This window comes from Scyliorhinus torazame, chromosome 16 (assembly GCF_047496885.1).
Source record: "Scyliorhinus torazame isolate Kashiwa2021f chromosome 16, sScyTor2.1, whole genome shotgun sequence".
Taxonomy (NCBI): Eukaryota; Metazoa; Chordata; class Chondrichthyes; order Carcharhiniformes; family Scyliorhinidae; genus Scyliorhinus; species Scyliorhinus torazame.
This window is the reverse complement of record NC_092722.1, coordinates 174,090,066-174,102,645: the sequence shown is the minus strand read 5'-3', so window position 1 is coordinate 174,102,645 and position 12,580 is coordinate 174,090,066. Positions and strand designations below refer to the sequence as shown.

At 46.4% G+C, this 12,580-nt stretch overlaps 1 protein-coding gene across 3 annotated transcripts in view; it reads left to right on the top strand.

Annotated features, from left to right (window-relative positions):
* Window positions 1–12,580, top strand: part of fam204a (family with sequence similarity 204 member A) — a 114,008-nt gene that overhangs the window by 46,757 nt on the left and 54,671 nt on the right. For 2 of the 3 annotated variants that reach the window (XM_072479495.1, XM_072479497.1), the window contains exons 5-6: window positions 2,577–2,664; window positions 3,658–3,760. In XM_072479495.1, coding sequence (XP_072335596.1) covers window positions 2,577–2,664; window positions 3,658–3,760 — 191 coding nt within the window. The remainder of the gene's footprint in view (window positions 1–2,576; window positions 2,665–3,657; window positions 3,761–12,580) is intronic. The other variant, XM_072479498.1, reaches the window with a different exon arrangement.

Below are 12,580 nucleotides of genomic sequence, written 5' to 3'. Positions count from 1 at the left end.
GGATTGCACTACATTGATGATTGTGTAAGCGGGTGTGATCAGTGCCATGATGAATGATGACAGCCCGCTCTGCGATGAGTGGTGAGCTCAGATTCGCCAGCCAAGGTCTGACTCGTGGCTATCGCTGAACCACCCACCCCGGTGGTCACAGCGTTCGTCATGGACATTTCATCACGTGCCCGTGTGGGGTAGCTGGCGTCGGAGTGCCGAGGACTACGGTGTCCGATTTTGGGAGGCAGGGGGGAAAGGGACAACACATCCGGCACCGACGTTGAACCGCTCGTAAACCCCAGCGCCACATGCCCCGTCGCACCACCGACACCTGGCGCTGCCAGTCCTGGAGGCCTGCAGCGGTATCGACCACGGTCCGAATGTTCGCAGAGACAGAGCCCAGGGAGTGCGACATTCCTGCCAGGGATTGTGCTATCTCTACCTGTGAGTGCGCTAAGCCATCCATCACGTGCGCCAGGCGGTCTATGCTCTCCGCGACTGACTGGTGGGACTGTTCCATCGACTGCTGGGACCAGGCCATGGCATGGTGAGACTCGACCAGGGCCCGGAGCGCGGCGGCAATGTCGTGTTGGCTCTGGCGCATGGCTACCTGTGAGAGGGCAGCCCTCTCCTGGGCCATGGTTGACGCATGCACGTGAAGCCCAATGCCTTGCAGAACCTGACCAATGGCCAAAACCGTTTCACCCATTGCCTCCACCGCGGACGCCACCCGTGCGGTGTCGGCCTGGGTGGCTGCGATGAGCTGCACCACTTCTTGCTTCTGGACGCGAATGGACTCCTCCAACTGCGTGTGCAGGTCCTGGAAGATGGCCCTCATCCCGTTATTCAGTCCCTGGGTGTCCACATGCATCGGGTGTCCGGGTGGGTCAAGTACATCCTGGGACCCGGGAACCGTCTGGGTAGCAACTGGTTTCTGGGCCTGGGCTGCCCTCCGACCGTCCAGCCCCTCGGCTGCTCCAAACTCCACCTGCTGTACCGGGTCGGCTGTGTGGTGCGCACCAAACCGTGACCCGGGAGCCTCATCACTTATTTGCCCAACCGAGGTGAGTGTCTCTGCGATGGTGGATGGTGTGAGAGACAGCAGTGCCGCTAGCTCTAGGTCATCCGTAAAGAAGTCTGGGGTGTCCTGGTCCCCCTCATGGCCCGGCGCAGGGTGCATGCGGCCCATGTCATATTCCGCTCCAGGTGATTCCGTGGACTGTGTGGCCGTCCTCTGTGCATCACTGTCCCCGACCTGTCCCCGTCACTGTCGTGTCTCATGGCCCTACCTTCGGGCAATGCACGGCCATCACTTTCGTCATTGTCCGTCCTGTGCCCCTCAGTATTTTCTCTGTCTGTCCTCTGTGCGTCCCCCTCCAGTGTCCCAGACTGAGAGGATGGCCCTCCTGTCCGACCTCCTGCCACCCTCTGGCTTGCGTCCCTGGGTGCGGTTGAGGTTGCTGTGTCTTGGCCGAGCCGACCCTGGACGTTCGGCGGCTGGCCCTGGGGAACCCAACGATATAGGGTTCGTTAGACACGCTGGGCCGGGTGTATGATGGTGGTGGGGGCAGTGTGTGAGGGGGAAGGGGATCGAGGGTACAGTGGCCAGTGTGTGAGGGGGCAGGGGATCGGGGGTGCAGTGGCCAGAGTGTGAGGGGGGCGATGACGGGCTGAGGGGCGGGATGGGGACATGCAGGGTTGTCTCACTTGCTTCTGCGCCTCCGACCTGGCATGGCGCGACCTACCGGGTGGCGGATCCCCTAGCGAGGTCCAGGGCCCTCTGCTCGTGAATGTTTAGGGGGTGCAGCACAGGAGAACCCCTCCGGTTCTCATACGCTCACGATGGTTGTGAGCTGTCTTGTCCTGGGGGGGGGGGCACCTCACCTCACCTCACCTCACCGTGCTGGACGGCTGGCGATGTCCACGTCTTGGGCAGAGGGTGGCCCTTCGTTGTTCAACCACATCGAGGAGGGTATCCAGGTCCGTGTCCCGGAACCTCGGTGCGGCTCGTCGGGGCTCAGCCATCTCTCCTCCTCCTCCTCCTGGGTCCTTCCGTGCGCGGTTCGTGCCATTTATGGCGCTGCACGGCGTCATTCGGGCGTCGCACGCCTACGACGCTGCTTTCGCGCCACGCCCCCGAGTTCCTCGCGGCCCCGCTCCTAGCCCATTTTCGGGGCCTGAATCGATCGCGATCGGGGCTGTTTCGCGCCGTCGTGAAACTCGACGGCGTTCACGGTGGCGTGGGGACTCTGTCGTGACATCGGAGAATCTCGCCCCAGGTTTTTTTCTGAGCATTGGTGCAGACTCGATCGGGCCAAATAGCCTCCTTCTTCACTGTAGGAATTCTATGAATATGCCACTTTCCTTTACCTTTGGTACTCATTGTGTTCTGTAAAGATGGTTAGAATTGTGCGGTTGCGCAAGTGAATATTTCAAAATAGCCAGTATTCCCCTTCAGTCCACTTGGTTGTCGCTTGCAGGTTTCCTGAACATTTTTGTACAGCCAGTTGGAAAAATTAATGTCAGTATTACTGAGGTTTTCTGGATCACGTGAATTGTGCATAATTTGAATTATTTTGCCACAGGAGGCCTGACAAATGTAGGAAGGGATGAAGAGGAATCCTCCACCAAAATGCAAAAATCCGAGCAAGAGCGGGAAAGTGAGAGCGAAAGGTACTTGAATGGAATTCTTGCGCATAGATTTTTTTTTTCAGTCCCGTTGACAATTGTGTAATAATCTGATATACTTCTGCCAATTTCCAAATTCAACTTTAACAGAATAAATCGAAAGAGCTTGTTTAAAAGATATGAGATTAGTTTTTCCTTAAGACAATTTCATGAATAAAATCCTCAGTTCCATTGCGAAGATTTTTAGGGTTTTATTTTCACCAATTCACAAGGTGTGGATGCCCGTCCCTAATTACCTTTAACCGAGTGGCTTATTAGGCCGTTTCAGAGGGCAGTTAAGAGTCAATCACATTGCTGTGGGTCTGGAGTCGCACATAGGATGGCAGAGTTCCTTCCCTAAAGGACATTCGTGAGCCAAATTATTTTTTTTACTAACAATGCAATATTCACATGATCACCATAACCAATACCAGCTTTTTATTCCAAATCTAATTTAACTAAATTTCAATTCCTCAGCTGCCAAAGTGGGATTTGAACACTGATTTCCAGATAGAAGCAAATTACTGCGGATGCTGGAATTTGAACCAAAGAGAAAATGCTGGAAAATCTCAGCAGGTCTGGCAGCATCTGTAGGGAGAGAAAAGATCCCACGTTTCGAGTCCAGGTGGCCCTTTGCAAGCTTTGACAAAGGGCCATCTGGACTCGAAACATTAGCTTTTTTCTCTCCCTACAGATGCTGCCAGAGCTGCTGAGATTTTTCAGCATTTTCTCTTTGGTTTCTGATCTCCAGATCATTAGTCCAAACCTCTGGTTTAGTAGTCCATTAACGCAGCCACTATACTACCAATCTCTTGATTTTATTTAGTTCATGCATATCGTTTTGAGATTGTTTTCTTTGATTTTAAACTTGGCAAAAAATAAGTAACGCATTTGAGGCCATATCTTTAAGTGTTGGATGACAGTAACTAATTTTATAAAAGAAACTGATAAATTATAATGAGCACTATGCTGCTAAAGTGGAAGTTGTGTTGCTTTTAGCAGTGAGCTGAATGTCCGAGAAGCGCACTGGAGTGAACTAAAACAATACTTTGGAGCCAATGATAGATTTGAGACTCCTGCTTGCAGTGCACCGCTTTTAAAGGTAATAACATTTTTGTTTATCCACTCCTACACTCTTATCAGTTAATTTGATCTTGGATTAATAACACATTGCATTTAGAGAATGTCTTCTGCCCCTATATGAAGAAAAAATTCCAAACTGCTTCATAAATAATCCTGTGGAATACAGGTACAAAGCCAGAAAGGAAGAATTAGGAGGGGATGACTGAACACTTGGTCTAGGAGATGAGTTCTAGAAATGTAACATTTTAGAAAGGAATTGCTAAGAAGTACTACTGAGGCAGCATGATATTGAGGCAAAGGAAGGGGGGATGTGTCAGAAGAGCAGAGCATAATATACAGGGCTGGGAGAGATTGTAGAGATGGGCTGAAGCAAGGTCTTGATGATATTTATGGTTAAGGCAAGGATTATACAATTAATGCATTGAAAAATGGTGGGGACAGAAGAGAATGATAGGCAAGTGAGGTTTAGTTCAGGACATAATATGAACAACAGTGTCGGAGACCGAATTCAGACTGTTTTCAACCATGATGTCATATTTGACCCGAGTTGATCTTCCAACCACAGGCACGCACCATCATTAAAAGCACTTATTTCCACGTCTGTAACATCACAGAAAAATACAGTGCAGAAGAGGCCCTTCGGCCCATCGAGTCTGCACCGACTCATGAAAATACCTGACCTACCTACATTAACCCATAGCCTAGAATGTTATGAGGTACCAAGTGCTCATTCAGGTATTTTCTAAAGGATGTGAGGCAACCTGCCTTTACCATCCTCCCAGGCAGTGCATTCCAGTCTGTCACCACCCTCTGCGTAAAAAGGTTTGTCCTCAAATCCCTCCTAAACCTCCTGACCTCACCTTGAACTTGATTCCCTCGTGACTGACCCATTAACTAAGGGGAACAGTTGCTCCCTACCCACCCTCTCCTCCAAGTCCATGCCCCTCATAATTCTGTACACCTTGATCAGGCAAGTGTCCCATATGCCTTTTTCACCACCCTATTAACCTGCCCTCCTGCCTTCAGAGATCTATGGACAAATAAGCCAAGGACCCTTTGTTCCTCGGAACTTCCCAGTGCCTCGGAACTTCCCAGTGCCATGACATTCATTGAATACTTGTCAAATTACCAAAGTGTATCATCGCATACTTTTTCATTTGCCACTTATCTGCCAACTTGACAATCCCATCTATATCTTCCTGTAACCCAAGACACTCAACCTCACTATTATCCACCTGGCCAATATTTGTGTCATCTGCAAACATAGTGATCCTACTAACCCTAACCCTAACCCCACATAGTAATTTATGTTGTTTTTCTAAAAGACAAATAATAGGGAACCCAGCTCAGATCCCTGTGGTATGCCACTGGTCACTGGTTCCAGTCACTAAAGCAGCCGCCTTGTCATCCTCTGTATCCTACAGCTAAGCCAATTTTGAATCCATCTTATCAAATTACCCAGTATCCCATGTGCATTGCCACCTTTGTAAGTTTCCCACGTGGGACCTTGTCAAAGACTTTACTGAAATCCATATAAACTATATCAACTGCACTCCTTCATCTACGCACCTGGTCATCTCCTCAAAACATTCAATCAAATTTGTTCGACATTACCTCCCTCTTGACTGTCCCTGATCAAATCTTGCCTCTCCAAATGGAGATAGATTCTCTCCTTCAGAATTTTCTCCAATAGTTCCCTACCACTGACGTGAGACTCGCTGGTCTGCAGTGCCGTGGCTTATCTCAACAACCTTTCTATGGTTCCCTTAATAGTGGAACCATATTAGCTGTTCTCCAGTCCTCTGGCACCTCCCTCATGACCAGAGAGGAAAAGTTGGGTCCGAGCCCTTGCAATCTCCTTCCTTGCCTCCCACAGCAGCCTGGGACACATCAACATCATTTGAATTTACTCCTACTTCAGCTCTTCTGCTGCTGAAACATTCTCCATGCCTTTGTTATCTCTAGACTTGATTGTTTCACCAAACTCCTGAATGGCCTCCCATTTGTCACCCTCTGTAAACTTGAGTGCAAGAGCTTTAGATGGGCTTGTATCCTAACTTACACTGTTAGGATCCTGTACGAGAATCACAACAATTTGCAATTTTATAACTATGAGGGAAGACTACTAAAAGCGTCATCCCCTTCCTATCTCTGTTACCTCATCCAGTCCTACAGCCCTCCTGGGTATCTGCATTGCTCCAATTCTGGTCTCTTGAGTATCTTTTCAGCTGCCAAAGTCTTTAGCTCTGAAATTCCCTCCCTATGTTAGTCTTCTCTCGTTTTCTCCTTTAAAATACTCCCTAAAACCTTTTTGGCTAAGCTGTTGGTCATATGCCGTAGTATCAGCTTAGTCTTAGCTTAGTCTTTGCTTGATAACACTCTTTTAAAGCACCTTGCTTTACTACACTAGAGGTGCTATATAAATGCAAGTTGTTGTTGAGTGATGGACAGTACCAACTTGATGGAAGGCCAGCAGATGCATCAGAGCAGTTGAATAAGGAGGTGGAGAAGGTATTGGGTTGGATTTTTGTGGCTCTCTGCTGGGCGTGTTAGCGGTGTGGGGAATGGGGTGGGTATATGTGAAATGTCGGGTGCCCAGCCCATCCTGTTTCTGCCCATTCCCAACCTGTTCCCCATAAAATGGTGTGAATGGGTAAGGAAGCCAGCAGATTGAGTCCCTTAACTGCTAATTAAATGTCAATTAAGGGCCTCAATCTTCTGCCACTGCCATTTGAATGCTGGGCAGCAGCAGGCAGGCCACAGTGCAAAAAGCTATTTTTTCAAAAGGCTTCTCCAAAAGGCTGAAAGAAAGTGGGGGATGGCAGCTAATCAATTGGGGGTGACATCTGTGCATCAAATGCACTCCGTGCAAGGTGCCTCTCCCACCTTTCCTCCCCATCAGGCCTCCTCCCTAGGCTCCAACACTGAACCACCCTAAACACTGTCTCCGGTTCCTTTGATCTCTAGGTCCTGAGCTTCCTGAGATCTCCTTGTCATCCCGTCATCCCACTACGGAATTCTGGTGCTGCTGACACTGCTAGTGCTACCAGCTAATCAGTTTGGGCAGCAGCTCCCAAGGGTAGGACCTCCTGTCCACTGTGGGGCGCTAATCCGACCCATTGTTTGCTCAGCATGCCTGTAGCGTGTTAATGCTCTGGCACAGGCTTTTTAATACGTAGGTCCATTTGGGATCGACTTTCCTTCCTCCATGAAATCCAGCCCATGTTTAAGGAGCGGAAGGGTGGGGGCAGGAAATGTTGTAGAATTGAAAAGAAACTGTCTTGGTGATTAATAGGATGTCTTATTTAAAGCTCATTTTAGGTTGGAAAAGAATGACAAGATTACAAAATCCTGTTCAGCCTGAGACTGTGACTGTTCCTCAGTTGTCAGTTTCATGTGTGCATGAAATATTTAACCATTATCTGTGTTAAATTTAATCACGAGAGGAATGCATTGGGAGTAGACATGCTCCAATCAAACCTTTTTTAAAGTCTTACCTCTCCTGCCCATTTTATAGCTGTTCACTTCCATGTCATCTGTCTTTTAACAAAGCACCCAGCCCCAGGTCTTCTAATGCCAATGCACGTTTATGGATTACTCAGAAGATGTGAACCCAGTAATAATACTTTGATGGCTTTTCCTTAGGGAGGCAGCTTAGCATGCATCAGTTGGCAGGTTGGAATGCAACATTCATTCAGGCTGTTTTTTCAGACTTAATGTAGGATAAATTTGGTATAAATCAAATTCTCCCAAACACTAGGAAAACGCCACTACATGGGAGATGCTAATTGCTGGTCTTGCAAAACAGGATGATACATATTATCTTGCAGCAATTCCCCCCGGATGATTTTTGGTTTGCCTTTTCTCACTGTCCCGTACGGTAGCCAGACAGTATTGCTGGGCAATCTAAACTCAGCATTAGCCTGTTTTTCAACAAGAGCCAATGCAGGATAATATGGTCAGTTGCTTAACTGTGGGTTTTTGATATCTCCTCTCTAGATATCAAAGCTACAACAGTGGTCCAGGGAAATTTATTGCTAAACAATTAAAAAAGAGGACATCAGTAAATTAAATACGTTATGCTATTTGTTATAAGCTTTTAAGTCTTTATTGAAGTCTATATAAAGTTATATTATATTTATATGTTAACCTGCTTATCCATTAGCAGGTTGTCCACATAAGCAAACTTATTTGAAATATTCCATATAAGCAGAGGTTAAGTCCTCCAATATAGCAAAACATATAGAACGAATGAAATATTTCAAAACCAAACAAGAACTAGATGAAGAGTTTTGAGATGGGAAACAATATGGAGAATCAAACCATGATAGGTCAAGATCAACCACTGTAGGACAGGACGAGGCGGGAATGCATTGTTGTCCAACTCCAGAGCAGAGGACGTAAATGGATATTCGAGGGTGACAGAGGCAGTAGTTGTGGTGTAAGATGTGAAGGGAAGGGAAGGGAAGGTGCAGTGGTTAGCACCGCTGCCTACGGCGCTGAGGACCTGAGTTCGATACCGGTCCTGGTCACTGTCCGTATGGAGTTTGCACATTCTCCCAGTGTCTACATGGGTTTCACCCCCACAACCCAAAGATGTGCAGGGTAGGTGGATTGGCCACGCTAAATTGCCCCTTAATTGGAAAAAAATTAATTGGGTACTCTAAATTTAAAAAAATAAGATGTGAAGGGATTTGTGGACAACAAAGATTTTGAAATCAGTGTTTGGGGAATGAGAAGTATGTGGGATTGGTAAGGACAGTGATGATAGTTAAGTGAGGTTTAACACAGGATAGGGCAAGTGACAGACTTCTAAATAAATTGGGGTTTGTATAGGTTGGAACCTATGAGGCCAGTGAGGAGGGCATGAAGGAAATTCAGCTTAAGCAAGCCAAGGTGTGGACCAGGCCTTCATTATTAATTGGGTTGGGATGAGCCGAGGATGGAGGTGAGCAGTAAAACAAATAATGTTTTCGTAAATTTCAGTTTCCGTATTAACGATTGATGATGCCTGGTTTCATTTTTATCTATCAGATCATAGCTAGAGAATTGCCCGCAATGCTCTGGAGCTCCTCAACAATTATTTTTGCCCCCTTCAATTTCTCATCTACAGGCTACTGCTTATCTACAGTCACCCAAAAACACAATCGGGTTCCACGTGAACACAAGTGGCTTTCAGCTGTATCTCAGGACTAACCCTCTTCACCTCTCTATCTCTGCTTTGTAACACTGCCTGTTCAATAATAGATTAAGCCATTGCCTTTGGTTTCCTCCCATAAACTGTGTTCCTTCACCACTCAGCTGAGTCAGACCATTCACAACTTTAGCAATGTGTTTAACTGAGACGAGTTTCCGACCTCTGCTCTGTCACCAAGACTGCTCACCTCCATCTCCGTGCCATCGCTTGGCTTTGACCCTGCCTCAACTCACCGGCTGCTGAAACCCCTTTGTTACCTCTGGACTTGACTATTCCACTGCTCTCCTGGCTGGGTTCCCTATATAAATTTGTGGTCATTCAAACCTCTGCTGCCCCATCACTCGTGCGCTTCCTGACCTGTACGGTTCCCTGGCCGGATAAGACCTCCCCTCCCTATCTCTAACATTCAACACTCCGACAGCACTTTGAGATTTCTGCATTCTTCTGATTCTGACCTCGTGCAAAATTCTGATTTTAATTCTACCAAAGGTACTTGTCCGTTCAGCTGCCTTTGGTCCTAAATTCTAGAATTCTCAACCTAAATCTCTCTGCCTCTCCACCTCTCTCTCCTTTATTAAGAAAACCTACCTCTTTGGCCAAGTTGTCCTGAAAATTCCTACTATGGCTTGTGTTGTGTTCTGTTATCTTGTCTTGCAATGATTCCACAGAACTGCTGGTGACTAAGCCAGAACGATGTTTTATTAATGTACACGTGGTTAGGTAACAATACGAATCTTATGCAGACCAAGTTATTACAGAGTTTCTTTGGACTCTCCTGGAAATACCCTTATGTGCGAGACTGTCCTTGCATACGCCTTACTACCTTCTGATTAGAGTGCCTTGTCATATGACTGATGTCTCGAGACCACATCACATGGTGGATCTGTACCGCCACCTGTTGGTTGGAGGCCACACTTTTGAGTACATGTAATATTATCGACAGGCATATAGATAGGGCGGACAGTGAGAGCCTTCTCCCGCGGATGGAAATGGCTGGCACGAGGGGACATAGCTTTAAACTGAGGGGTAATAGATATAGGACAGAGGTCAGAGGTAGGTTCTTTACGCAAAGAGTGGTGAGGCCGTGGAATGCCCTACCTGCTACAGTAGTGAACTCGCCAACATTGAGGGTATTTAAAAGTTTATTGGATAAACATATGGATGATAATGGCATAGTGTAGGTTAGATGGCTTTTGTTTCGGTGCAACATCGTGGGCCGAAGGGCCTGTACTGCGCTGTATTGTTCTATGTTCTATGGTCTATCACCACATCTTGGTCTTATAAATGTTTTTATTAATAGTGTTCTTGCTAAGCACCTTTTGACACATGGCTCTATTAAATGCTAGCTAAATGCAAATTACTGTAATTGTTAATGAGTGATTGGCTGACTTTGAAGTAAACATTATTGCATTTATTTGATAACTGTGTTCCAGTTTATTTTGAAAACAATTGAGTGTGAAATGTGTTGCTTTGCCTGACAGGTAAACATCATTTATTACCTGTAATTGCAACTGATTTTTGCAAAGTAAACATTTTAATTTCCTTTCATGGACTGTTAAAGCTTAGAAGAAATTTCAGTGAGATTATTTTCATCAGAATTCTGCTGCATGACTTGTACGTTCTAGATAAGATTTGTACCTTTTGAACATTTATTGTCCACACAATTTGAATCGTAATGTCAATAGTAAAATAAAAGTCAGTTCATTTTATAGCATAAGATGAGTTGAAGGACTAATGAACATAATCTGATTTATAGGCTGTTCCCTTCCAAATATTTTTGGAAAGTAATGAAATTGGGGAAGGGAGTTACAGTTTTTTGCAGTACTGCTGCCATAAAGGTTGTTGCTTATGAAAATGATTTGTCTTAAGCCCCGTGTTTCTTGCCATTAATTTACTCGTTCCTATACCTATACATACACATATACAGAAAGCTTACTCGAGTCGAACGTGGGCTAGGAAAACCCTGCCTACAGGGCGTTTTCTCTTTATATTTGCATATTTCTGCTCATTCGCATTTCACTATTGTTTTTCTTGTAGCCGCTTAGAACATAGAAAATAGGATCAGGAGTAGGCAATTCGGCCCTTCTAGCCTGCCCCGCCATTCATTATGATCATGGCTGATCATCCAACTCAGTAACCTGTTCCTGCTGCCCCCACCCCCCCCCACATCCTTTAGTCCCTTTAGGCCCAGAGAGCTATATCTAACTTCCTCTTGAAAACATGCAATATTTTGGCCTCAACTGCTTTCTGTGATAGCGGGTTCCACAGGCTTCCCACTCTCTATAGCAAGAACATCCTTCCTCAAATAAGCAGACCAAAACTGCACACAGTATTCCAGGTGTGGCCTCACCAAGGCCCTGTGTAATTGTAGCAAGACATCCCTGCTCCTCTACTTGTCATGTGAGAGTCCCTTTAAGAAGTGGGTGTTTATTGAATAGCTGCAGCGATGTGAAAGTGTGGGTGGAGCTGGGCTGTCTGTATTTCATTTTTGTTTTTGAGCAGGCAGCTACAGGGGGCTGGATTCTCCGCCCGCCGCGCCACATTTCTGCCCCGACCCACCGGCGGGATTCTCCGTTACGCTGGCTGGTCAATGGGGTTTCCCATTGTGGGACAGCCCCACGATGTCGGGAAACCCCCGGGCGCTGGCAAAACAGAGAATCACGCCGGCGGAGAATCCCACCCAGGGTGTTTTTAGTTTTGATATGAGAGCAGGATAGCTGCAGGAAAAGCAAGCAGCTGTATAAGGATCTCTCTGCAATCTAAAGACTGTCTCCAGATCATTTGGGCGATTTCAAAGTTAAAACTGCTCTCAGTAGAGAATTTAGACCTAATCTCTGTGTTAAAAAGGATCTTTTGTCTTATGGATGTTGCCAGGAAAGATTCAGGGTTACTTCTAGAATATTGTATCTGTGGGGATGATTGGTGTTGATAGTTGTTAAGATGGAAGTGTTAACTCGTTTCATAAATAAACATTGTTTTAATTTAAAAGTACTTTAGAGCGTAGAGCGAGGGAACCGTGGTTTACCAAAGAAGTGGAATCTCTTGTTAAGAGGAAGAAGGAGGCGTATGTGAAGATGAGGTGTGAAGTTTCAGTTGGGGCGATGGATAGTTACAAGGTAGCGAGGAAGGATCTAAAGAGAGAGCTAAGACAAGCAAGGAGGGGACATGAGAAGTATTTGGCAGGTAGGATCAAGGAAAACCCAAAAGCTTTCTATAGGTATGTCAGGAATAAGCGAATGACTAGGGTAAGAGTAGGACCAGTCAAGGACAGGGATGGGAAATTGTGTGTGGAGTCTGAAGAGATAGGCGAGATACTAAATGAATATTTTTCGTCAGTATTCACTCAGGAAAAAGATAATGTTGTGGAGGAGAATGCTGAGACCCAGGCTATTAGAATAGATGGCATTGAGGTACGTAGGGAAGAGGTGTTGGCAATTCTGGACAGGCTGAAAATAGATAAGTCCCCGGGGCCTGATGGGATTTATCCTAGGATTCTCTGGGAGGCCAGGGAAGAGATTGCTGGACCTTTGGCTTTGATCTTTATGTCATCATTGGCTACAGGAATAGTGCCAGAGGACTGGAGGATAGCAAATGTGGTCCCTTTGTTCAAAAAGGGGAGCAGAGACAACCCCGGCAACTATA